The sequence below is a fragment of the Petaurus breviceps genome, unplaced genomic scaffold (genome assembly GCF_028583685.1).
Source record: "Petaurus breviceps papuanus isolate PSGF00001 unplaced genomic scaffold, PetGlider_PUasm1.0 685, whole genome shotgun sequence".
In the NCBI taxonomy this organism is placed as follows: Eukaryota; Metazoa; Chordata; class Mammalia; order Diprotodontia; family Petauridae; genus Petaurus; species Petaurus breviceps.
The window spans coordinates 3,094,902-3,122,491 of NW_027186455.1; the positions used below are offsets into that span (position 1 = coordinate 3,094,902).

The 27,590-nt window shown below is 41.0% G+C and overlaps 1 protein-coding gene across 1 annotated transcript in view; it reads left to right on the top strand.

The window, feature by feature from the left end:
* LOC138174102 (serpin A11-like) overlaps nt 1–21,412 on the top strand; it is a 32,567-nt gene extending 11,155 nt beyond the window's left edge. Inside the window, exons 2-6 of the mRNA XM_069104271.1 lie at nt 1,082–1,741; nt 12,732–13,002; nt 15,073–15,220; nt 18,077–18,285; nt 21,113–21,412. Coding sequence (XP_068960372.1) covers nt 1,099–1,741; nt 12,732–13,002; nt 15,073–15,220; nt 18,077–18,280 — 1,266 coding nt within the window. The 5' untranslated portion in view covers nt 1,082–1,098 and the 3' untranslated portion in view covers nt 18,281–18,285; nt 21,113–21,412. The remainder of the gene's footprint in view (nt 1–1,081; nt 1,742–12,731; nt 13,003–15,072; nt 15,221–18,076; nt 18,286–21,112) is intronic.
* The last annotated feature ends 6,178 nt before the right edge of the window (nt 21,413–27,590 follow it).

Here is a 27,590-nt window from a genome sequence, read left to right on the forward strand (position 1 = left end):
GAAAGAAAGAAAGAAAGAAAGAAAGAAAGAAAGAAAGAAAGAAAGAAAGAAAGAAAGAAAGAAAGAAAGAAAGAAAGAAAGAAAGAAAGAAAGAAAGAAAGAAAGAAAGAGAGAAAGAGAGAAAGAAAGAGAGAGAGAGAAAGAAAGGAGTTTCTGGGCAGCTAGATGGTGCATGGGATAGAGCTCCAGGAGTCAGGAAGACCTGAGTTCAAATTTGGCTTCAGATACTTAGTAGCTGTGTGACCCTGGGCAAGTCACTTAATCCTTTTTGCCTCGGTTTCCTCATTTGTAAAATTACCTGGAGAAGGAAATGACAGACCATTTCAGTATCTTGGCCAAGAAAACTCCAAAGAGTTGGACACAACTAAAATGACTGAACAACAATAAGACAGTCTCTGCTTTCAAGGAGTTTCTATTCTAAGAAGAGAAGACAACATGTAAAAGGAAACTGAAAAGCACTAGCATGGACTGGGGGGAGAAAGAGTACCCATTTTACAGATGAGGAAACTTAAGCTGAACAGAGAGGTGCCATGATTTGCCAAAGGTCACATGAACCCTGAAAGGAGCTATGTCTTGGTTCTCTCTCCTAATAAGAGAAATAACGTGTATATAAATGACTACAATAGAAAACAACATATGATAGGTAAGTACCATTTGGTCTATATGAACAGAAACTATAGGAATTCGGTTAGCTTTGGCTATAGTGAGAGAGCATTTCTGGATAGGGTGATCATGGAGGGTTTTGTGAGGCAAGTAGGACTAGAGTTGGGCCTTGACGGATAAGAAGGTTTTTTTGGATAGAAGGAGGGGAGGTGGGAGAGCATTTCAGATAGGAAAAACAATATGAGCAAAGCCTCAAGAACGCAAGCTCTGTTGAGTCGAGTGAATATATAAGTTTGGCAAGATCACACTAAGATCATACTAAGAAAAATACAGAAACTAAGAATGGAAAATTGGTTGAGGCCTGACTATTAAGAGCCTTACATATTAGAAGTTTGGGTTTCGCTGTGTAGGAAAGGGGGAATCACTGAAAGTTTTAGAAGAAGGTATTATTGACTTGATCACTCTCCATTATTTTCAGAACTAGGACCCTTGGATATGGAGCCTATTTGTATGTGGATGCTGGTGGCTGGGATTCTGGCTGTTGTCCACTGTCAGCCTCTTCCTGACTGTGAGGGAAATAATAAGACAGAGATCTACTTACAGGATGAAACACACTCAGAAACACCCCTACCGTGCCACAAAATCTCCACTAGCAATACCATTTTTGCCCTGCGCTTATACAAGGAATTAACTTCAGCAGCCCCCAATGAGAACATTTTCTTCTCCCCTGTGAGCATCTCCATGGCTCTGGCCATGCTGTCCCTTGGGACACAAGCTACAGTTCAAACTCAGATCCTAGAGGGATTGGGCTTCAACCTCACAGAGATTCCTGAGTCTGAGATCTACAAGAGTTTCCAGCATCTCATCCATAAACTAAACCTGAGCAGCAAAAAACATGAACTGAAGGTAGGCAGTTTCATGATCCTGGATAAGCAGCTAAAACCTCTTCATGAATGGCATAGCAACAAGGAGTTATATGAAGACACAACTTTTACCATCAACTTCACTAATTTTTTCTCGACAAGAACACAGATTAACAAATATATAGAAAACCAAACCTATGGGAAAATTAGAGAATTTCTTCAAGACTTCACTCAGGACGCTGTAATGGTGCTTGTGAATTCTATATTTTTTAAAGGTGAGTTTTCTTATTAAATAGATCTCTGCTCCATAGAGTCACAGGACCCCAGCTTTGGAAAGATCTGAGAGATCATCCAGTGAAACCTCTGCTCGATGGGCAAATCTGCTTCTGTCTCCTTCCAGGTGATGCCCTCTTGGTCTTGTTCCCTATGCATCCCACCACCAACAGGCGAGGCAGGGAACAGAGCTTATATAAGCAGGCATCTGTGATAATGAAATAGAAAGAGGGCTAGATTTGGAGTTGGGAGAACTGGGCTTGGATCGCACTTCCAACACTTCCTCATGTTTCAGTTATTCATGTTCTCTAAAGGAAGCAAAGATGTTTCTTTGAGCCAAAATGAATCCAGTCACTAGATGGAAACTTGGAGCCACATCTAAGGGTTTGAGACCCCTACTCAGTGATTTAAAGACAGTATCGCTTTCAACATTTGCAAATTTCTTGGGTTTACTTTAGTTCACATAGAATAATGGAGTACCAGAGTTGCTTAGGACCTCAGTGATTCATCTCAACAGGATCAACCACAACTGAACAAATCTGAAGAAGAGACCCTTCCCCTCACCTCTTTTTTTTCTTTTTTAAAAGCAATCAGGGTTAAATAACTTGCTCAAGGTTACAAGGCCAGTTATTATTTCTGGGTGTGGTGCTGAGTATCTGAGCCCAGATTCGATCCAGGTCATCCCGACACTGGAGCTGGTGCTCTTACTCGCTGAGCCACCTGACCGCCCCTAAGCAATTGGGGTTAAGTAACTTGCTCAAGGTTACACGACCAGGTGTTTCTGGGTGGGTGCTAAGTGTCTGAGACCGGGATTTGATCTCCAGGTCTTCTCAACACTGGAGCCAGTGCTCTTACTTGCTGTGCTACCTGGCCGCCCCACCCCTCACCTCTTATGGTGACCCTTCCTGCAGCTTGAGGATTGCTTGTATGAAATTTATGCAGATAGGCAGAAATCTTAGTTTTTCCCACTATAAGAACCAAATCATAATTATAGGATTTTTTTTAATCGTATGGTTTAGAGCTAGGAATCACCAAGTACAAGCTTCTCATTATACAAATGGGGAAGCTGTGACCTGAAAAAGAAAAAGAAAAGCCCTTGGATTTTGAGCCAGAGAGGTCTGGGTTCAAATTCATTCATCCTAATTACTAGCTGAGTGACTTTTAACTTCTCTGGACTGTAATTTCCTTATTGATACAATAAGGAGATTGGACAAGTTTATCATTAAAGTTTCTAAAGCTAATGATCATTATGATGTTTTCCTAATCAGCTCCTGAAATTAAAGTGGCCAACAATTTGTGAAAGGGAATCAATTCACCTTCCTGAGAACACTGGGAAGACAGAAAGGGAACAAGTTGCAAAGGGCTTTGAAAGTCAAACAAGATTTTATGTTTTATTCTAGAGGTAATAGGAAACCACTAAGTAGAGGAAGAGTCCCTTTGTGGTCCCATGGGAACTTTAGGGAAATCACTTTGGTAACTGAATGGAGCCTGGATTGGAATGGGGAGAGACTTAAGGCAAGACAACCCACCAGAAGCTTTTGCAATAGACTAGGTGTGAGTTGATAAGGGCCTATAGAAGGGAGGCCACTGTGTGAACAGTGATAAAGAGACACATTGAGGGATGTTGTGAAGACAGGGGGTTGAAGTCATTCCATCTGACAAGGTCTCCTGACCTGGCCTCTTCCTCTTGCAGGGGTCAGAGAGACTCCATTCCATTGGGTACCAGTCTCTTCCCACTTGCAAGGGAACTCACTTTCTTTTTAATCATCCCTTCCTGCAAACACAGGACAAAGAGACACCATTCTTTCTGATTTCTCTACCCATATCCAGGCTTGGCCTGCCTGCAGGTATAGGAGACAAATGCTATTCTATCAGCTCTCACCACTGGTCTCACCTGAGCTGCCTAATATCTTGAGAGGACACCATCCACCTCCTGAACACATTCCTCAATGATTAACAAACTTCCACCTTGTCACACGTTGCCCATTCCAGTGATCCTAACCCTTCAGCTGTCATTATACAAACTCCATTCTCCATCTTCCACTGCCTGCCCTCTTATTTCTATCCTCCTCAACACAAACCCCACAATTTCCCACTATAAATCTACCCGCCCCTTCCATGCTCTCTGACATTCACACCCAGTGGTTAACATATTTGCTTCATCTTAAATCTTTTCCTTTCCCAATCCTTTAATCTTCTGGCTGTCCCTGAGATGTAGCTTCCTCTTGATGACACAGCTTCCCTGGCCACCCTTTCCAACACCAGTTGCACCTTCATTCATTTCCTTGTCTCATTGCTCAAGCAAGGAGATGTCACCTTACTCACCCCCCAGGTATCCCTTGTTCACCATTGCCACTTTCAGACTCTCTACTTGCTTTACTCAGTAATCATTCCTCTTTTGAGGTTGGCTCAATCCATATCTTCTGTTCAATCAAAATTCTAGTAGCTGTTGTCTACTGACCTCCAAAACACCTTGTTTCTAGCTTACAGTCTTTCCTTCCTAAATCTTGCCTTCATAATGGGGAATTTCAACATGAATAATGATGCTCCTTCAAATGTCCTAACCTCCCAGTTTCTCAACTTGCTTATTTCTCATGACCTACTTTTATACCTCACCACAACTACACACAAAAATGATCAGAGCCTTGATCTTGCCATCACCCGTAAATACTCCACTTCCATGTTGATATATTCTGAAATTCCTTTATAAGATCACAATATTTTGTCACTCCACTTCTCTCTCTGTCTTACAGCCACAAAACATGTTCTTCATCTTCACCATGATCTCCAATCTTTCAACCCCTCAATAAAAATCCTTTGTTCTATGACAATTCATTTTCCCCTGTAGAATTATACTTAGTTTTTCACAATTAGTTATTCTTGGTTATAAGGGGGTTTTTTTGTTCTTTTCATATTTATTTTTCTTTAAAAAATCCAGAATGGATCAAAAGAACAATTATCAAGGAAGTAGGTACCCAAAGCAAAAGCTGGAAGGTGGAGAAAACAATGCTTTGGGTAAGTTGAAGTCTCATTAATCACCCTGTTTCAAAAGGAATAGTTCTACATAGAACAAAGCAGACCCATCTCTTTCAATCTAGTTTCTCCCTTCTCTGGCAATGCAGCTGGCCCTGCATGGGCTATGGATAATGGAGTCCATCAGTCACAGCTGATCAGTACTTGGCTAACTAGAAGGACCAGTCCCTACTGAGTCTTTTAAGGATTATGGTCCCCTACCCTCAATTTTGTGACATGGTTTTGTTTCACTCCTTAGAATCACAGTCACTGCTGCAGACAACTGTGTCAAGCCTTTATAATGATCAGTGAATCCCCCCTGCCCCTTTCATGCAGCTGGAAAATAAAGATAGGCTGGGGGAAATTACCTGTCAAATGATAATTAGCTAATACACTCACTAGATTTCTACATTAAGGAAATTATATATAGAATACTGCAAAAACACAGTTAAGACTGAAGTTTGCCCATTTCTGCTCAGGAAGGGCCTTGTGCCCCTTCATCCCCAAGCTTCACAAATGTTTTCCTAATTTCTGCTCCAGTCAAGGTCAACTGGTGACATTACTGCTTCCCCTCCTTCTGATCTTTCTTCTGTTCCCCAGAAGTAGAACTTCCAGATCCTTCTCTCTCAGATGCCATCTTTTTATAAGCCATCTCAAAGAGTTTTAATGATGCTTGTTGGAGAGTAGATGCTGCCTGCCTGATATTTTCTCCAGTTTCACTACCTTTCTGAGCCAAGAGCTCTCTCATTCTAGAGATTTCTTCTTTTAGTTTATTGCACTCATCTGCTGGAAGTTGGTCTTTGAATTCTTCCATCTTTGTTTCAGTATCATGAATAATTCCTTCTGCCATATTGACAGCTGCTACATGCTCTTTCTTCCTCCTGTCTTCCTCAGCATACTTCTCTGCATTCTTAACCATATTCTCAATGTCATCTTTGCTTAATCCACCAGAAGACTGTATCACAATTTGTTGTTCACGTCCTGTGCCTTTGTCCTTTGCAGAAACATGTACAATCCCATTAGCATCAATGTCAAATGTGACTTCAATCTGTGGAACTCCACAAGGGGCTGGTGGAATTCCAATCAAAGTAAACTGTCCAAGAAGTTTGTTGTCTGCAGCCATCTCTCTCTCCTTGGCACACTTTAATTTCCACTTGTGTCTGACCATCAGCAGCTGTAGAAAACACCTGGCTCTTCTTAGTTGGAAAAGTTGTGTTCCTATTGATTAGTTTGGTGAAGACACCTCCTAATGTCTCAATGCCCAGAGAAAGGGGAGTGACATCCAGAAGTAGCACATCTGTGACATCACCAGCTAACACGCCTCCCTGAATGGCAGCTCCAATAGCCACAACCTCATCAGGATTGACAGCTTTACTAGGAGCCCGGCCAAAGAGTTCTTGTACTGTCTGCTGAACCTTGGGCATTCTGCTCATGCCACCAACCAGGATTACTTCTCCAATGTCACTCTTGGCATGGAGCAATAGTCCTCCTGATGAGATCAGTGACAATGCCCTCAAACTGAGCTCGAGTTAGCTTCATGTTCAAATGCTTGGGCCCAGAAGCATCCATGGTCAAATATGGTAAGTTGATGTCAGTCTGCACAGAAGAAGAAAGTTCACATTTGGCCTTCTCTGAGGCCTCCCGTACTCTCTGAAGAACCATATTGTCTTTGGTCAGGTCAAGTCCTGTCTCTCTCTTAAACTCCTTCACAATGTGCTGGAGCAAGGCCTGGTCAAAGTCTTCACCACCTAGGAAAGTATCTCCATTGGTAGATTTCACCTCAAAGACACCTTTCTGAATTTCCAGGATAGAAATATCAAAAGTTCCACCACCTAAGTCATATACAGCAATGATTTTGTCTTTAGATTTGTCTAAGCCATAAGCTAAGGCAGCAGCTGTAGGCTCATTAATCACTAGAAGTACATTTAGGCCAGATATTGCCCAGCATCTTTGGTGGCCTGTCACTGAGAATCATTGAAATAAGCAGGCACAGTGATAACAGCATTTTTTGCTGAATGTTCTGGATAGTTTTCTGCAGTTTCCTTCATCTTCATCAACACAAATGCACCTATCTGACTTAGGGAATATAGTTTCCCATGGGCTTCTACCTAAGCATCACCATTGGAGGAACGGATAATTTTGAAAGGAACATTTTTAATGTCTTTCTGCACTCCAGGATCCTCAAATTGACGGCCAATGAGGCGCTTGGTGGCATAGAATGTGTTGTTTGGGTTGGTGATTGCCTGTCGTTTGGCAGGCATGCCAACAAGGCATTCATTGTCTGCTGTGAAGGCTACAACTGAGGGAGTGGTTCTGGCACCTTCAGCATTCTCCAACACCTTTGCTTGTTTCCCTTCCATTACTGCCACACAGGAATTAGTTGTACCCAAGTCAATACCAATAACGGCCCCTTTGATTGCTTCAGATGCATAGTCTCGTCTTGAAATGATTCGAAAAGCCTCATGACTAAGGCCATTCCAGCCATCTTGGCGGAGGCTGGCACCCGGGTCCCGGGAGGAGGCTCCGGTGAGGCGGGCAACAGCAGTGCGGCTGGCGCTGAGCATGGAGGGTGAGCAGGCAGGGGTCGGAGGCAAAGTGGACTGAGGGGGCCGGGAGATGCGCAGCACAGCGGTCGCCGGTTGTAAGTTTTTGTTTTTTGGAAAATCACGTTCCAAGATCTCTTGTCCTCCATCTTAGAAGCTGACAGGTCTTGTGCAATACCAATTATTCCTTGTTACTTGGATTAATTCTTTCTAGCTTCCTCTAGTACTCTTTCTTTGATGTGGAAATTCCATATTTAGGCTTATAACATCACTGAGAGTTTGCATTTGATAATTTCTTTCAGGAGGTGTATTATTGAATTATTTCTATTTTGACTTTACCTTTTGGTTTTAATAGATCTGGGCAGTTTCTTTTTATAATTTCTTGAAATATTGTGACCTTTTTTTTATTTGACCTTTGTTTTTAGGTACTCTGATGATTCCTAAATTCTCTCTCCTCTGTATTTTCTAAATCTGTTTGGGTTTGTTTGGTTGGTTTTTTTACTAATAGGTACTTTTTTTCAATCTTTTGATTTTGTTCTAAAATTTCTTGTCTCATGGAGTCCTTGAGTTCTGTTTTATTCAGTTTTTAAGCTTTTTAATGATAATTTAATTTAATAATTTTTTTAATTGACACTTTGGTCAATATTACATTTTTAGTTTCATTCTTCTAGGTTTTTTTTCCTCTAGAGCTCTAATTTCATGAATAATTTGCTTTTAATCTCTTACTTTATTTCTTCCTGCCATTCTTGTGATCTTTGTGACAAAACTTTTTTTCCTCTGAGCTTCTGCTTATGGTTGTTATGAAGTTATTTTCTTCTTCTGAATTTGAACCCCCACTTTTGGGGCTCTCTGACCCCATAATCACTGTCTTTGGTGTCTTCTTATGAGTAAACATTATTCATATTTTTAGATTCAGGTGGATTGGGATTTTGTATCCTGCCAGTTCACTCTGGTACTGTTGAGGAAGTCTGTTTTGATCCTATTCCCCCTGTGGTCTGGATGTAGCTTCCAATTACATTGCTAATTTGGATGGTGGCTGGTATCAGGTCCCATCTTTTGCCTCAATCCTTGGCTTCTGTCAGTGTTTCCTGTGGGTTGAGGCCTCATTTGGTCTCTTTCTCCTCTTCTCTTGATCTTCAACCCAGAGATGTTTCTGTATCTTGCCAAAGCACTGGTGGGCCCCACTTTGACTTTGGAGATCATGTTGGTCTCAGTCTTCAGTATAATCCTTCTGGCACTGGTACTGGTACTGGTACTGGTACCAGATACTGACTTAGTCCTGTCTACTGAAGTAACTCCTGTGGTTTCCACAGCTGAGCCCTGTCTTACTTCCCCATGATCTATACAGAACCAGCATGCAATTCAGGCACATGATTATTGGAACTAACACTGGCTGATGACACTACTATTCCAGACACTGGTTGGGTTCATGTCTGTTGCTGGAATTCATGTGGGCTCCTCTCCTGCCCTACTTCCCTTGGCTTTTAGTCAGGTTGTTTATGTTTGTGTTGAATTTTTCTGTTCCAACTTCACCACGAGTATTTGTCATTTCTATGCTTCTTGAACTAGCACTGGTTTCCCTAGTTCAGCCCTCCCATGACCCCCCATGTTCTTCTAGCTCTTTTTGAGCATTTTTCTACAGAATGGGGGAGCTTATTTATGAGTCTTTTTGGATTTCTCTATCATTGGTCTTTCTAGGGCCATTTTAAAACGTGGGCTTCTTACTAAACTTTCATGTTGCCATTTTAAGCAAAAGTCCCATTTCTTAATCTTTTATTGCTATCCAGAACTGTTTCACTTTCCACTCTTTGATCAAGTTTGAATATTGAGTTTCTTATTCATCTCTTAATTTTTCTAAGGAATGACTTCAAGTCATTTTTGCTTTTATTAATTGTTCAAATATTTTCATTGGTGCTTTGTGTCTATCGACAAATCTTTTGGAGGAGAGGGAATGTCATATTCCAAAATTTTTCTTTGATTGCTTTTAAGCAAGTAGCAATTCTTTGATATTCAATTCATTGTGCTTGTAAGGTAAAAAAAAGTATTTTGGGTTGGGGTTTTTACCATTTTGCCTGCAAAATATATTCCTTATTGTTGTAATTTTGGAGTTTTACTATGATGTTTCTTTTTTAATTAAACTTTGAGGTTCTTTCTGTTGGTGCTCTATGGATACTTTTAATATATCATTTGCCATTTACTTCCAATATTTCTGAACAATGGCCATTTATGGATTATTGAAATATGCTGTTCAGCTTTCCTTTTCAAAAAAATTTTCTGGAAGACATAGATTATCTCTTCACAACTTCTTTTCAAGCTTAATTTTTCATAACCCAGCTCCTATAAGGGTCCCCTCTCGCACCTAAAACCAAGGAGGACAAACAATATAGAACAGAAATAACTCCAGGTCTATTTCTTAGATCCAGGGTAAAAGAGGGAGCAAGGGAAAAAAAGTCCTTCCCCTCCTCCTGGGTTCATGACGCCCACTTTGTGCTTGAACTGGAATCTTCACCCTTTGGACACAACAGATAAGAGTAGCCAAAAAGAGAGCAGTTGAAAGAGCTACCAATTCAGGCTCACCAATTTTAAAGATGCAAGCCACCAATCAGAGGATGTTACCCATACACACCTGGTAGGGGACTCAGAAGTCTCTATGTTAGGCAAGTTAGATATGCTCCAAAAGTCCCTCAAAGGCACCTCCATATTAAGTGAACTGGGTATCCCCAGACAAGTCCAGGTTCCAGTTGTTTCACAGCATTCTCATGTTCTTACTGTTTTGTTATCTTTTGATTTTGTTTAATTAATTTTCCTTCTACGTGTACTATCTCGTTCTCCTATTCTGTCTTTCTCCGTTTCAGAGAATTTGCTTTTATGGATAGTGTCAGTCTTTTATTCTAAATTCTCTACCCTCTTGTTAGACTTACTGATTTCTTCCTTAAGAGTCTCTTTTATATTTTTACTTAATTCTTTGCTCCAGGTATATTAGAGGTTTCTAGAGTAGTTCCTGCATTATTTCCAGGTGTTTTGTAGAACTGGATGTAATATCTTCACCTTCCTCAAGTGATATTGACTCAATTTCCTTTGTTGTGAAATATTTGAGAAGTCTTTTTTAAAAGGTTTTTTCATTTCTCTTTCTCATAGAGCAATTATCTGTTTTTATCAACCTGATTTCTGGATGCTGGAAGTTCCAAAGCTTTTTGGTCTCAGAACCCCTTTATACTCTTAAAAATTCTTGAGGACTCCCCTGAAGAGCTTTTGTTTATGTGGGTTATCTCTATCAATATTTATTGTATTATAAATTTAAATGGCTTAGTATTATTATGAAAACAGTTCTGACCTCTGGGACCTCCTGAAAATGTCTTGGGGATCACCAGGGGGCCTCAGATCACACTTTGAGAAAGACTACTTTATACTGTCCTAAACGTAAATGTTCTTCTTGTCTTCAATCCTTAATTTCTGTAGCTCCATTGTTATCACTTCTCTCTCCAAGCTCATGCTGTCTGACTGCTGTAGGAGGCTGGGATGCCACCATAGTTGAACTTATTCTCTGCCTTTCTCAGTCCAATTTGTCTCTATCCTACCTTTGGAGGGTGGTGGATAAGAAGTTGGGGATGGTCCCTAGGACTCTGCTAGGAGGAAACTATGAAAAGCCTTTGCAAACATATCTCTTCTCTACCTTTCTGTCATTTCTCCTGCTTACTGCCTGCTTCCTTCTATACAGCATTATATAATTATGAGCGGTGCTACGCTTCTGAGCTCTTCTCTGCTTTATAATCTCTGACCCCTCCTACCAGAATCCACATTCCTTTATAGAAGGCTCCTTAATTTCCTCTCAATCATTAGGGCTGGTGTGAATAATGGGCCTTAACCCATCCAAGCAGCAAAATCCCCTGGAACACTTTGAAGAGGTCAACTGCAAATGTCTATCTAAAATTGGAGATCTCAAAGATAACTTCGGGCTGTCCTGGGCCATATGGATGTACTATACTTTTTTTCTGAGGAGGGAAGTAGGGCAATTGGGGTTAAGAGACTTGCCCAAGGTCACATGGCTAGTAAATGTTAATTGTCTGAGGCCGGATTTGAACTCAGCTCCTCCTGACTGCTGGGTCTGTGCTCCATTCACTGTACCACCCAGCCACCATATGGCACTTTCTATGTACATCCATATGGTACTTTTTATTCCCTTCAAGTAAAAGGTAAAATTGTCTTCTGCATCATGAAAGGTTAAATGAAAGAAAACAGCATGTGAAGAAGCACATAATGCCTAACAGATATAGAAATTAAGCAGTATCCTGCTTTCATAGAATCTGGTAGTCAGGCCTTAGAGATAACCCAATCCACACCTCCTCAATTTAGAGATGAAGAAACTAAAGCTGACCAAGAAGAGAATTGATCCCAGGTTGGAAAGGAAATAGAAAGAGCCAAGATTCAAATTCAGGACCTTCTCCAGATCCAGTGCTCCTCCCACGATGCTACCAGGTCTCCCAATTTAAAACATCACAACAAGGAGCTGCAGAAACTAACAGATCCAGATCATAGAAGTAGGGAGGGAAAGGAATGAGCAAATGCTCATTAGTCACCTACTGTATTCCAGGCACTGTACTGAGTGCTTTTCAAATACTATTTCATCTGGTCTTCACAACAACCTTGGGAGGTAGGTGTGCTCCATTTTATTTATTCATTATTTATTTATTTTAAATTTTATTATTAATTATATAATTTATATGATAATATAATAAGTTACATAATATAAAATTAAATTTTATTATTTATCTCCATTTTATAGTTGAAGAAACTGAGGCAGGGGTCATATAACTTGTCACACAGCAAGTAAACTATAAACAAGGTATATAAAAAGAAGAAATGATTTTTAAGCCCCAGGCACTGTCCACAATGTCTAAGGGAGCAGCCTAGACACAGAACATTGCTTTTTGTTTCCTGTCTGAAAGTTAAATTGTTCCTCCAAGGTCATAGATTGAGAATTGAAAGGGATAATAATAATAATAGCTCAGCTATTGGAACTCTCTCATTTTACAGCAAAGGACAGTGAAACTCATCAAGGTTAGAAAATATAATCAAGGGGCAGCCAGGTGGCACAGTGAGTAAGAGCACCGGCCCCAGTGTCGGAGATGACCTGGAATCGAATCCGGGCTCAGATACTTAGTACCACACCCAGAAATAACTGGCCGTGTAACCTTGGGCAAGTTACTTAACCCCAATCGCTTAAAAAAAAAAAAAAAGAAAATATAATCAAGGTCTCAAAGATAGTAATGGAGCCAAGGTCTGAACCCGGCTACTTTGACCTTGCCCCTTCTAACCATAGAGAGGATGAAAATAAAACAGTGATGAATGAATGAATGATTGCCTGATAAAGACCTATCTCTGAATGTGGCAGCTTGAGTCTTACTCACTTTTGGTTTCCTTATGTCTGTGTCATAAGCCAAATGGATGCACCCTTTCAAACACTATTGGGTTAAGAAGCGCCTGAGTTCCTCTGCAGATGAGAAGATCCTTAGGCCTGCTATGATGCACCAAAAGGCCCAGCACCGGTTTTTGTATGATAAGGAGCTGGCCTGCATTGTACTTCAAATGGAATACATCGAGGATGTCCTCATCCTTCTCGTTCTGCCAGATGAAGGGAAAATGGGGCAAGTGGAAGATTCTCTGAAGCCAGAGACCCTGAAGAAGTGGAACAAATTACTACTGCCCAGGTAAGTGGGACATCTGGACTGCTAAGGGCCTATTAAGGTATCTTAGCTGGTAGCTATGGATATAGGGCATGCAGGGAAGAGTGATATCTTTTGTTTCTCTATTGATTCTAACCTTCTCCAATTATACAGTCTATTGAAAGAGGAAATAGTAACTCCGTTTTGTTCTTGTTTGATTATATCTGACTGTTTGTGACCCTGTGGACCATATTCTCCATGGAGTTTTCTTGGCAGAGATATTGGAACGATTTGCCATTTCCTCTTCCAGCGGATTAAGGCAAACAGGTTAAATGACTTTCCCAGGGTCACACAGCTAGTAAGTGTTGAAGTGGACAGCACTTCAGTGTCTGAGGCCAGATTTGAATTCAGGTCTTCCTGCTGCAGGCCCAGCACTCTATCCACTGATTCATCTAGCTACAGCTCTGTTAGCCAGTCATTTAGACAAAGGAGAACTATCTCTAGTAAGTGATTTCCACAGATAGCCAATCACCACCAAAGTTCGCCTTGTTTAATTCCACTTTTTGAAATCATGAATTAAAAGACTGATACTAAGCAGAGCACAACATTCTAAATACAAATACAAATAAAATGAGATACTCTCTCCTGCTCCCTTCTTTCTCTCTGCCTGAGGACTGGGGGTGTAGCCCCTTCAGCAAAAAACTGGTCAGGCCGGCGTTTTCTCTGATACTTAACTCCTCTCCTCTCAGCTTAACACCCACAGTTCACTGAACCACAGTTTAGAGTGGGAAATGACCTCAGAGATCTGGTATTATATAGAGCTCTTGAGAGTTTGTAAAGTGGTTTCCATATATTATCTCACACTATACCTCCAAGAACCCTATAAAGTAGCTGCTATTATTATCCCCATTTTACAGAGGGAAAAACTGAATCTTGGAGAGTTTCAGCAACTTGTCCATCTCTGGAATAGGATTTGAACATGTCTCTCTGACACCAAGTCCAATGTTCAATCTGCTATAACACCTCACTGCCACAGGAAAGAAATTTTAGAAATCATTCTTTGGCCCTGGACAGGTGTGTCAAGTATGACCTTTGAGCCCCCAGACAGAGGTGAAATTAGCTCAGAAAGACAAGATAGGCAGCTGCCTAGGGTAGAACATGGTGGGGCACAGAGGTACAAGGAGAGGCATAATTAAACATGCCTTTTAAATAAATAAATATGGGTGTCACTGCTGCCAGAAAAATCTTGCTCCATGGTATTTAGGTATTTTATTTTTAGGTGTTAAATCACAACTATTCCAGTGAAGACTAGGATCCCATAGTGGACAATGGCACATAGTCATTTTGAAACCTTTTCTATGGATCACAAAAGCTTCAACTAGGGTCCTTCTCCAGCTTTTTTCTGGCCCATTTTCCCTAGGTGGGGGCCCTCCCTACAGCACAGGTATTGGGTTCACATATATACTATGATGAGGCAATGAAATAAGATTTTGTGGAGGAAAGGGCTAAAGAACAAATCCCTGTTGATTTTACCTGGGTGTCTATTCTGGGAGGCAAAGTGGCACAGTGAATAGCCCTGGGTCTAGGGTCAGGGGAAAACCTGAGTTCAAATTTTACCTCAGACATGAATTAGCTGTGTGACCCTGGGTAAGTCGCTTTACCTCTGATTGCCTCCGTTTCCTCAACCGTAAAATTGAAGTAATAATACCACCTAATTTACAGAGCTGTTGTGAGGATCCAATGAGATATATGTGAAACGTGTTCTTGGAAAAGTGCCTGACACCTAGTGGAAATAGTGGAAATGCCCATTACCTTCCCTTCCTTTTCCCTGTTCTAGAGGCTGTTACAGGATTCTGAGGGAGGCTTATGTTATTTCAAGAAGTCATATTTGGTGGTAGAAGGTACCTGCCTAGTTACTCCCTTTTGGCTGAACCCCACCCTCAGATGGATGGCACCCCTCTTCCCCAATACTTCATTAAAAATATCACTTTCAAAAATCATCGCCTTTAGCTAAAGATGGGGAGGAAGAAAGGAGGGAGGAAATGGGGAAAAAAGGGAAGAACACTACTGGAACAATATAACTTGTTTCTGTCTTTCTCCTTTTTATTTATGAAGTCTGCTAAATTTACAATTGCCAAAGTTTTCGATTTCTGGGGCTTATAGCCTGGAAGAAATACTTCCCAAAATGGGTTTTTCCAGCATATTCAGTCCAGAAGTCAATCTATCCAACATCACTGAACCTCCACGTCTGACAATCTCAAAGGTAAGGTAGAAAATGTGAATTGTTTCTTCTTTTTTTTAATCTTTCCGTTGGAAGATTAGCTTTCCTCTATCAGATTCCCCTACTCGGACTCTGTGCCCTCATGCCATAGCCTTCTTTGTTCTTCTCAACAGCACTAAATAAAACACTATTTACCCAGCCAGCACAACTCAATGACTTGAAAGCTCCATCACAAGAATGACTTTTGTTTCTTGACTTCTTTCCTCTTGTAGGAACCCAAAGCCACCTACCTGCCTTTGTTGTAATACCCTGGAGGAGCCCGGCAGGGATTTCTCATCTTCACTTTGGATTTGGCATTTGTTCCAGTTGTTTTCTGCCCATGCGACCTTAGGGAAATCATTTCTGTTCTCTGGACCTCAGTTTCCCCAACTGTAAAATAAAAGGATAAGTTCTTTAAGATATCTTTTGGCTCTAAATCCAATAACCTAAGGCCTTAATTCATCTCTTCTTCAGAGAGCAATTCTTAATCCTTCGTACAATCATAACCCTTTCAAGTGGGAAGTAGCCTTAGAAACCAAGATAATTCAACACCTTCATTTTACAGATGAGGAAACTGAGGTTAAGAACATTTGCCCAATTCACATCATTATTAAGTGTCAGAACTGAGGGTTGGGCCTGTAACTTCAAGCTCCAACTCTAGCTCTCTTTCCACCAGGCCTTGCTGCCTCACTTACTTGTAAGAATACCACCTAATAATAAGTAATAATAGAAAGGCTGAGTAGCCTACAGCAATTAAAATTTAAAATGTAATTCAATAATTCAGTTGAGTCAACATTTGTTGAGCCTCTTTTATTTTATTTTTTAAATTCATTTTGTTTTCTTTTCAGTTACAAATTCTCCCTCTACTCCTCCCCCCCCTTATTCATCGAGAAGGAAAGAAAGATAAAACCCTTTACAAATATGTATAGATTCACTGAGCATCTGAAATCAATGTGGTCTTTCCTAGGGCCGAGGGAAGAAACAGTTTTTAATTTTTCCTTATCTTGTCAGAGACATTGGATTTTTTATTTTAATCAAGTTAAATTTGTCTTTAGTGAAAGAGACCTTTGAGGTCATCTAGTCTAACTCCCTAATTATAGAGATGATGAAATTAAAGTTTACACATAGAAGTGAGGTGACTTGCCCAAGCTAGTGTCAGAGGTAAGATTCAAACCTAAAGCCCAGACCAGGGGTGGGGAACCTGCAGCCTTGAGGCCACATGTGGCCCTCTAGGTCCTCAAGTGCAGCCCTCTGACTGAATTCAAACTTCACAGAACAATTCCCCCTAATAAAAGGATTTTTTCTGTAAAACTTGGACTCAGTCAAAAGGCTGCACCCAAGGACCTAGGCCACATGTGGACTCAAGACCACAGGTTCCCCACCCCTGTCCCAGCCTATTTTCCATTCCATACTGACTGGTTCAGGGAATTTAACACTTCCTTCCTTCTCTGGTCCACCACTATTAACTCTAAACTATGCTAACTCAAGAATCTATCTTTGAATATTGAACTTTAGACCCAGAATTCTTGAGGAATATTCCTTGAAATAACTAAAGAATTGTAGACCTGGGGAGAATCTCAAAGGTTATCTAATACAAACACTATCCAAAAACATGAACTCTGATTACAATATCCTCAAACCAATGATTTTTTAGGGCTTTGCTCAGAAACCTCCTAGGTCAAGGAACACTGAGTAAATGGGCAAAGTTCCAGTATCAACTTGTATCTAGGACTGGTTATATGCAAGAGACTAATGACAACTTAGCTACTTTATAACAAGTGACACTGTCCCATAAACAAAGCATGTGTAACAGTACAGCAGAAGACAGGAAAACAAAACACTAGAGATATTTCCCAGTTGGACCAGGCCTGTAAACTGGTCCTTTTCCTTTATGAATTATAGGATTTAAAGCTGAGAAGGAACTTTGATGATCATCTAGCACAACCTTCTTACTTTAAAGGTAATGAGATTAAGGCTCATTGGTTAAATGACTTAACCAAGGACACAATTCCCAAGAAGTATACAGCAGAGTTAGGGCTCATAACCAGATCCTCTAACTCTAATTTTCTTTCTCCTATAACATCCTACTTCAAGGATAGGGAAAAGCAAAATCAGACTTCCCTGCTACATTTAAAAAAAAATAGCCAGGGGGGCGGCTAGGTGGCGCAGTAAGTAAAGCGCTGGCCCTGGAGTCGGGAGGACCTGAGTTCGGTTCTGGCCTCAGACACTTAACACCCACACAAAAAAACTAGCCATGTAACCTTGGGCAAGTTGCTTAACCCCAATTGCCCTCCAAAAGGCAAAAAAAAAAAAAATAGCCAGGTTGCCCCTAGAATAATCAAAAAAAGATGTCAATATCACTCTAATTTAATAAAGGTCCATAGACTTTAAATATTCATTTCTTTCTTTGTCTGTATGTATTATATCCATGATGAAGTACATTCCCTACTGAGATAATCAGGATATTATATCTATCTGAGATTCATCTAATTCTTCTGATACTGCTTTTATATACCTTCTAAACTACTATTTCCCTGAAGTCCAGGATAACCTAATCCTTGTACGGCCAATGGCAAAGCGCTATGGACACAGTAGGCACTTAATGAATGTTTGTTCTTATCACTATCCTAATATTCATAGGACAATGTAATGTCAAGACAATTGGACTGGAAGATAGGAAACTTCTAAGTCCAAGTCCTGGTTTTGGCCTTGGTTTTCTCATCCATAAAATAAGAAAACTGGACTAAAACAATGTCCAAAGAATCTTCCGGCTCTGAGTCCTCCTATCATAACTTTATATCATTCCACAGGTCAAGAATTTAATTTTTTCTCCTATGTCTCATCTCCTTCAACCTGTAGTTGCTGCACCAAGTTGCGGTGGACATGAATGAGAAAGGCACCAAGGCTGCAGCCACCTCTACCTTTCTATCCCAGCCTGAGACCCTAAGCCAAGCATCTCCACTGACTGTTCATTTTGACAGGCCCTTCCTACTGCTGATTTGGGAAGTGTCTGCCCAGAGTTTGCTTTTCCTTGGAAAAATTATAACCCCAACTGCAAGTTAGCTCTGGTAAGAGATAGGGGAATGGGAGCCATTTCCAGAAAAGTTGCTGTTCTTTTTCTTTTCGATCTCTGGTTTTCCTTCATGAAGTAGACAGGGGTAAAATATCTCAATAGAGGATATCAGCACCAGTCATAGTAAAATTTATTTGGAGGTCTTGTGGACACAAAGCATATCTTCTTGTGTTCTGATGGCCATGGACACTTTGTGCCCCTTTCTCTGCCCCATCCTAGAACCCCTCACTTTATAATTTCTCATTCATTCACTCATTCATCCATGCTCCTAAAACAGTGACTGACTTGTAGTAGATGAATACATTCTTGTCGATTGATTGATTAGCCATAAATATAAAACTAAGAGATTCCTTTAAGACCACCTAATCACAGAATCATGGAATTTGAGAGTTGGAAGGGACCTCCATGACCATCTATTCCAATCCATGCCCAAAAAGGAATGCCCACTACAAGATAAGCCACAAACTATCGTCCTGCTTCTGCTGGAAGCCCTCCCCACCCACTACCTCTCAAGGCAGCCCATCTCACTTTTGATTAGCTCTAATTGTTAGGGAGCTTGTTCTGACACCAAGTCTATAGCTTCCTCTCTGTAACTCCCATCCATTGTTTCTGATTCTGCCCTATGGAACCAAACAAAAGAAATGTCATTTTTCTTCCAAATGACAGCTATTCAGATACTTGGAGACAGCTATCACATGCTCCCTCCTAGTGTTCTCTTTTACAGACTATACATGCCCAGGTCCTTCAGTGCAGTCAGTCAGCTCATCAAAAAGCAGACTATGTGCCAGCATTGCACTAAGCACTAGGAATACTAAGAAGGGCAAAATAACCCTGCTCTTGATGAGTTTACATGCAAACAACTATGTAAAAGCAACGTAGATTGGAGATGATCAAGAGAGGGAAGACCTGAGCATTAAGGGGGATCAGAAAAGGTTTCATGTACAAGGCATGAATTTTAGCCGGGATTGGAGGGAAGCCAGGGAAGCCAAGAGGCAGAAATGAGGAAGGAGAGAATCCCATGAATGGGGGGCAACTCACAAAAATTCAGAGTTGGGAGAGGTACTATCTTCTTCAACAGTAAGGAGGCTGGTGTCATTGGATTGCAGAGTTTATGGGCATGAGTCAAGTGTAAAAAGACTGGAAAGATGGGGGTGGGGGAGACAAGTTATGAAGAGCTTTCAATGCCAAACAGAGGATTTTATATTTGATCCTAGGGGTGATAAGGATCACCTGAAGTTTATTAATGGAGAGGGAAGGGGGAGGTGGAGGGAGGAGGGAGGCAGGGAACATGATCAGACTTGCTTTTGTGGAAGATCAATTTGACAGCACTAGAGGATGGACTGGGATAGGAAGAGACTTGATACAAGGAGAACAGCCAGCAGACCATTGTTACAGTCAGGCATGGGTGACAAGGGCTTGCTTTAGTGTGATGGCTGTGTCAAAGGAGACAGAGGAAGCACATAGGAAAGATGTTTTAATGCAAAATTGACAGTACTGAGCAAACAATCCAGAAAGCACAGTAGAAAGGGTTGATAGCTTTAAAGGGGGAAACAGATCTGGAAGAAGATGAGAATAAGGGAGTCAGTATTGAGGGACAGAGAATAAGATTCAATACTGACAGTTAGGGGTCAGATTCACTGGGGTGAGGAGGTTATGACTGGTTGGGAGTCTGTTAATCATTGAGGAATAAGTTCAAATAGGTTATGTCAATAGACTCAAAGCTGGTCGCTCTCTTCTGGATACTTTCCCATTTGTCAATGTCTTTCTTCAACTGTGGTGCCCAGAACTGAACACAGTGCTACAGTCAGCACAGAGCACAATGGGACTATAACCTCCCTATTCCTGGAAGCTAAGGCAGCTGGGTGGCACAGCAGAAAGAGTGCCAGGCCTGGGGTCAGTCAAATCTGGCCTCGGACACTTGCTAGTCATGTGACCCTGGGCACATTATTTAACCCTGTTTGTCTCAGTTTCCTCAATCTGTAAAACGAGTTGGAGAAGGAAATGGCAAACTACTTCTTTATCTTTGCCAAGAAAATCCCTATTGGGGTCGTGAAGAGTTGGACACAACTGAAAAATGATTGAACAACAGCAAAATTTCCTGGAAACTATGCCCCACTTAATGAAGCCCAAGGTCAAATTAGTTGTGTTGGAAACTACATCACACTTCTGACTCACTGAGTTTGCAGTCCACTAAAACTTCCGGACATTTTCCAGAATAACTACTACATAACTATGTCTTCCCCTAATATTTATGAAATTGATTTTTTATACCACAACTTCACATTTATCTCTGCAAAATTTCATCTTATTAAATTAAACCCAATGTTCTACCTTTTCAAGACCTTTCTTATGGGTGGAGAGTAATTTTTAACTTTCTTTGTATCCAGGGCACTTAGGCCACACCTGGTACTTGGCAGACACTTTATAAATGTGTCTTAATCAATTTGTGGACTGAATGGGAACCTGACTCTGCCATACACTGTGTTAAATCTCCCTCTTATATTTGTGGCATCTATAAATATTGTGAGTATAACATCTATGCCTTTCTTCAACTCAATGATAAAAATGTTAAACAGCACAAAGCTAAGCCCATATTCCTGGGCCTCACTCCCTCATTTTACAGGTAAGGAAACTGAGGCTCAAAAGGTTAAGTGATTTGCCTATGGTCACACAGGTAGTAAGTGGCAAAAGTCAGAATACTCAGAAGAACCCAAATACTCTAAATCTGAATCCAACTTTTTCCACAATACAATGCTACCTTATCTGTCTACCCAGTTCAGAGAGCTCTCCACTAAAGCCTTTCTCCTTTTCTTTCCTCATAGCATGGAAGGGGATCCTAGAAATGGTGCCAACTGGAGTGCAATATTTTAGCCCAACTGAGAAGATTAAAAGTATAGTTCGGTTATAGACTGTCTGTCTATGAGGACCAGTTGATCAAAAATATTTAAGTGTCTACCACCTCCAGGCACTGTGTTTAGAAATGGGGGTACAAATACAAATAAAGAAATAACCCCTACACTCAAAGATAATTGCATCCTATCAGAGGATAAAACACAAACATACTTAAGTATATACCAAATAAATACAAAAAGAACAAGTACAAAATAAATTGTTGTTCAGTTATGTCTGTCTTTTTGTGACTCCATTTTGGGTTTTCTTGGCAAAGATACTGGAATGATTTGCCATTTCCTCCTCCAGCTCATTTTATAGATGAGGAAACCGAGACAAACATGGTTAAATGACTTGCCCAGAGTCACACAATCAGTGAGTATCTGAGGCTAGATTTGAACTCAAATCTTCCTGACTCCAGGCCCAGAACTCTATCCACTGAGCCACCTAGCCACCTAGCTGCCTTCACAAAAATAAATACAAGTACTTAAATATGAGGTTATTCAGGAAGGAAGGAACCAGAGGCTAGGGGACAAGAAAAGCCTTCATGTGGAAGATGACACTTAAGCTGAGAATCGAAGGGAGATAGTTTTGAAGCTTAAGTGAGGAAGGAGGACATTCTAGGTGTGAGGAATGGGTAGTGAAAAGACACAAAGAGAAAAGATCGAGCACTTCATATGAGGATCAGGGAAAAGATAAGCTTGGCTGGATTGTAAAGCATGGGACAAGTGCTTTATTGTGGGTTCCAGGAAGAGAAGTTGGGGCCAGGCTGTGAAGGACTTTTAAAGCTAAACAGAGGAGATTTTTCTGGTTTACCAATGGCTTTGCCTACTACAGGAGAAGCACATGCAACTGAACTTTGTCCATTTTTGTTGTTGTTCAGTCATTTTTCAGTCACTTATGACTTTTTGTGACCCAGTTTGGGGATTTTGTGGCAAAGATACTGGAGTGGTTTGGAGTGGTGAAAGAGCCTTGGGGATGGGGGGGGGGGGGGGGATGGAGTGAGATGATCTTTATCTACACTGATTCCTGAGAAGTCTTTCCTGGGTCTTTGCTCAGTGATTTAAACCATGTACAAAGTGGGCTAGACAGTCAAAGGCTCTCCCTTTGGGGTCAAGGCCAATGGAAAAATTTTTCAGGTGCTGTTTCTGGGGCATGTTAGCACCCACCTTTAACCAAATTTAGTAGCTAAATTGATGGCCTTACAAGAATGACATAGATTGAGGAGTGGTTCCAGCAATACTCTGGACATAAGGGCCATGATGCCATTTGGTACTGGATGTAGAACCATATGATCTTCCTAAGCACAAGGTAGCAATGGTCTGTCAGAGCACTGACCTCTAAAGGGCTAGTGAAGTATTCTTGCATATTGTTCCTGACCTACTTCTGGCAAAGTTATTATATTGCTATTTTCCCTTACCTCAGCAAGAGGTTTACCCTTAATACAGTTGATACCTTTGTGAAAATGACATTCCTGCACCAGTCAAGTCTGCCACTGGGGTAGCCGCTATCTCACAGAGCAAATCCTCCTTTCTTAAGGACCCATCTTTCATCATTGCCCCTGATCAGATCACCTTCAATACATTATGAGGATGGTCTGAGATTGGGTTTACCACCAACAAATCTGCTTGGTTCTTTCCCTTCATAGCCCATACTCTGACGGCTCACCTTGTTGTACATTATAACAGATTACTAAAACAACAGCATTGTAGGCATGGTTAGTTGTCCCACCTCCTAGAAACTGTGCCTTCAACAAATCAATACCTAGTAACAGAAAAAGTTCTCCATTCCAATCAAATTTTCTCCAGCCTACAGGAAGACCTACCTAATAAGGATGGACTGATTTTAAACATAGCTCGGGGTGAGTTTTTTAGGTAATTAATTGTTTCACTGGGGGCGGCCAGGTAGCACAGCAAGTAAGAACACCGGCTCCAGTGTTGGGACGATCTGGAGATCAAATCCCGGGCTCAGACACTCAGCACCACACCCAGAAATAACTGGCCGTGTAACCTTGAGCAAGTTACTTAAGCCCGATTGCTCAAAAATAAAAAAAATTTGTTTCACTGCCTTCGAAGAACTCTGCTCCTTCAGAGGGTTCCACACACCCTTAGGAAATAGCTCAGTTACTCTTCAGTTGATAGGTGTCATTTCCCCCAGGAAATCCCACAGAGGATTTGGAGGCTTCCATGGAAGTGTAGGTTCATGTAAGCCGGGCAAGGAATACTGAGTGAATGGGGAGAGTTTATCAACTTCTAACTACCAGTAGGACTGGGTTATATACAAGAGGCTAATGACCACCTTAGCTAATTTATGATAAGTGACCCTATCCCATAGAACAAAGCAGCTGTAACAGCACGGAAGAGGATAGGAAGACAGACACTAGAGATAATTCTCAGTAGGAGCACTAAAAGCTGGTCCTGTCCTCTGTTGCTTCTGGTCGTTATCACCACCTAACATCAGGTGACCCACTGTAAAATGAAAAGGTGTAGCATCATTCATCATGTGGACCAGATTTTTGAAATCTGGGACTAGGTTTTTGGAAGGGGCGAGACAATCTCTACAATTTCTAGTCTTTATTGTCTTCCACTTTGAGTCACTCCTTCAGGGAAGCATTAAACATTTTGCTTTTGTCTTGTTTTGGCTATATTTGAAGTTTATGGGTTTTTTCCTCCGGTACTGCTTATTGCAGGCATTTAAATGGTAGACAGTCTTCCAGAATGGTGGAATCAAACTCAAGTAGAGACAAATTCCTGTAGGCCACATATTGACTTGGAAAACCACAAGTTAACATTGTTATATTTTTGCTTATTTTTAAACATTTCCCAATTATGGTTTAAACTGAACTCAGGAGTTCCATGACCTGCTTATGGCCCACGCACTGTAAGTTCTACACTTTTGTCCTAGAAGACCTTTAGGATCTTATGACCAAGGAGTAGGATATAACCAGACCAATATTTACTAGCGTCCTGCCTCCACCCTCAACCTACATCAGGTATTTTTTAAGATACTTCTTTCCCTAAAAATCAAGGAAGCTGTCTTTGGGGCTTAATTGGCCCAGGGCCTAAGATTCAAGTTTTCAGGGGTTTCTGAGATGATTGGGAGAGAATTGAAAGTTCATGGTGAATAGCTTTAATTTTCTCAGTAAAGTAAGAATCGAAGACCTCAAGTGAGAATTTCACAAAGGAAGAGAGAGATAAGAAAATTTTAAGGGGGAAACATAAGCTTAGACTAGCTTCTGGGGAGAGTTAGGAAATCAACTGTGGGGAAGGGAGGAAGGCTTGTATGTCTGCAGCAAAGGCCCAGTTGAAGTTGGATAAATTTGTATAAATAAAATTGTATAAATTTGTGGTGTATCCATTCAGCATTATTGTGTGACTTCCATCAGCTCCGTTCAGAAGTACATGAGTTAGGAGTAGAAGAAGCAAATGGTGTGAGTAATTCAGGGCTGGAATTTGTCAAGGGAAAGAAGGCTAAGAGATTTGAGAGCAGAAGACACTTTGGAGTTCAACTGGTTAACTTTAACATTTAAATTTGGGAGGGAAGTCAAAGTATCTACCTACATAACTACCTAAGGTAGTACTGAGAGGTGGAGTAACTGAAGGTCACAATGAGGGGAGAATAGGATTAGTAAAGATGAAGCCCAGGGAGAGATGGGATGACAAGAGGTCCCAGTCACACAGAAGAAAATCAGATTTTCTTATTAAGTGTGATAGATGATCAATTGGGCCCCTATTTTATTCCAATCAGTATTAATCAGTCTGATATGATTCCATAGGAGTAGTGATTATAAGTTCTGTATACCTGGCCCAGTGCTGTGAACTTGGTTAATCAAAGGAAGCTAATTAAGGGACCTCCACCCCTGTTTTTCCTTGTTATGGTGACCAAGGCCAGGTGGTGGAGGTGATTCAATTACATGGGAAGTCCCCCAGCCTAGTGTGGCTAGGAAACTGGACCATCTCTATGTGCTATTTAGAGATCCTTAACCAAGGACCTGTTATCCTGACCAAAAACTCAGATCCAAAGATTGATGCGAGGGATTTTCTCACAATTGTACATCTCAATCTAAGGGCCCCTAGAAGGTCCTTATGACTACACCCACAGATGCCAAACTTATGGGTATGGATTCCTATATCATCTGAAGAAAGCCCCTGCTCCTGAGTGAATAGTAGAACCTTCCAGGTTTTTTCAAAGTTTGCCTCATACAGACCCAGAAGCAGCCAACATCCAGATAAGACAACTGTCCCAAGATCCCAGAAGAGCGCTTACTTTTGTCCTAGTTTTTTCTCCTCTTTCCTTTTGTTATGTGCCCAGCCACCAAGGGTGTGATTCAAGCATGTGTTGGCATTTTTTCTCTCTACACTCTTGGCTCCCTCTCTCTTTTTTGTTTGCAAGCAAACACTTCCCGGGAAGGTTCCCTCAAGGAACTAACCCCCGGGGGAACATGTCCTGGTCCAACTTCCTTCTCATGGCATCTTGGCTTATACGGGCCTCTTTTTCATTGGCCAGAAGGGTAGGGATTCTTTCAGACTCCTTCCCTTTTATTTACCAAAAGAGGGAAATGTCAACATACTATTAGGAGACACCCTGTTTTCCAGAGCTCAGGCCCAGCAAGCAAACTGCATTAACAACAACCCTTTGTGCTCATGTTCTGGAACTGATGGTCCCTGAGCTGGGGCAAGCATCAGCAGGCCCAAATGTGAAGCCCTGCTATGAATGACTTTTTATACCTGGACAACTTTGTGTCACTGTTGCTGTTGTGCCTTACTCCTGTTGCTACACTACATTGTTTGACTCTTCATCTAGCCACAAGTATATAAACCAAGGTTCAGTCACGCTAAAGAAACTCCCCACAATGGGGTGGATCTCTGGCACCCATATCCTTGTTTGCAAGCCATGCCCCTCACTTTGAAATTAAACCGCTGTTTGATTCCAGACTCTGTTCAGCTCCAGCAGCCCACAGGTTAGAAGCTGGTTTGGTTCAGTTGACATAACTATGTCTTAAATTCATAATAACTGTTATGCTGATAGAATATAATAAAAGCATTAGAGAAGTGTATAATTACCATACAAGATCTGAGGAAGAAAATATTGGCTTTGGTCAGAGGCAGGTTAGCATAATAGATAAAGAACTAGACTTAAAGTCAGGAAAACCTGGCTTCAAATCCCCCTTAGATACTTCTCAGCAATGGGAACCTGGGAGAGTCACTTCAACTCTCTGTGTTCTAGTTTCTTCATCTATAAAGTCCCTGAAGTATCATAAGCCTCAGTTTCCTCATCTGTAAAACAGAGATGAGTAGCATCTACTTTCTCATGATCAAATGAGATAATACTTGTAAAGCATTTAACATAATGCCTGACACATAGTAGGTTATTTAATAAATGCTTTTTTTCTTTATATATATATATACACAGATACATATGATATATATCTATGATAATAAATAACAGAGCTAGTGTGTGAACTCTGATTTTCTGGCTCCAAATTTATTCTACTTTCTACTGGAGTAAGTTTTATTCCTTTAAACTAGGACAGCTTTTGAATAATTGATGAGTTGCCAGAGGTACCACAGAGTAAAATGGAGATAACTTTTAATGGACACCATTGATTTATGGAGTATTTCACACTGCAATAAGAGAACATCACTTCGCTTACTCAGTGAACATTTTTTTAAAGAAAGGAGGGGAATAATTCAGAAAAGCTAATATTTAAAAGCATTTTAATGTTTGCAAAACACTTCACAAATTATTCTCTCATCTGACCTTCATAACAACCCTGGGAGGTCAGGTTTCCGGAACTCGGGTTTCCGGACTTCAGGTCCAGCACTTTATCTGCCCTGCCCCTCAGCAGCCTTATGATAAAAAGATCTCAGCTTGTCAGGTACAGAAAGAAAACTGCATTTTCCACCTGGCTACTTTCCTGACTTCATCATCTCCATCATTCTGTAAGATGAAATAAATTTGAAACTCAAATCTCCTTAGACCATTTCCAACCCCCCTGCGTAACCTACCCCCACCCCATTTTGAGCATCCTTTTACATGGCCTCTTCCCCATTAGGTTGTGGGTTCCCTGAGGACAGGGACTGTTTTGTACCTTTCTCTGTATTCCTAGCACTTAACACAGTGCCTGGCATGTAGTTGGTGCTTAATAAATGTTTACTCACTCTGACTATGACTCTAATGTATACTCAGGGGAAAAAAATTCAGTTTATTTATTAGGTTTACTAAACTACTTACCCTGGGCAGAACCACTGCCCTTGATATTCCACAAGTGAATCCACCAAAATAATGGTAGTCATATACAGGACACCCTCCGGGTCCAAGATCAATACTGGCCTTTGGGCAACAGACAGCTGTAATCTGTTTTTATAGGAAATTCACTAGTCTGTTTGCAGAAGCTCAAGTTCAAGGATC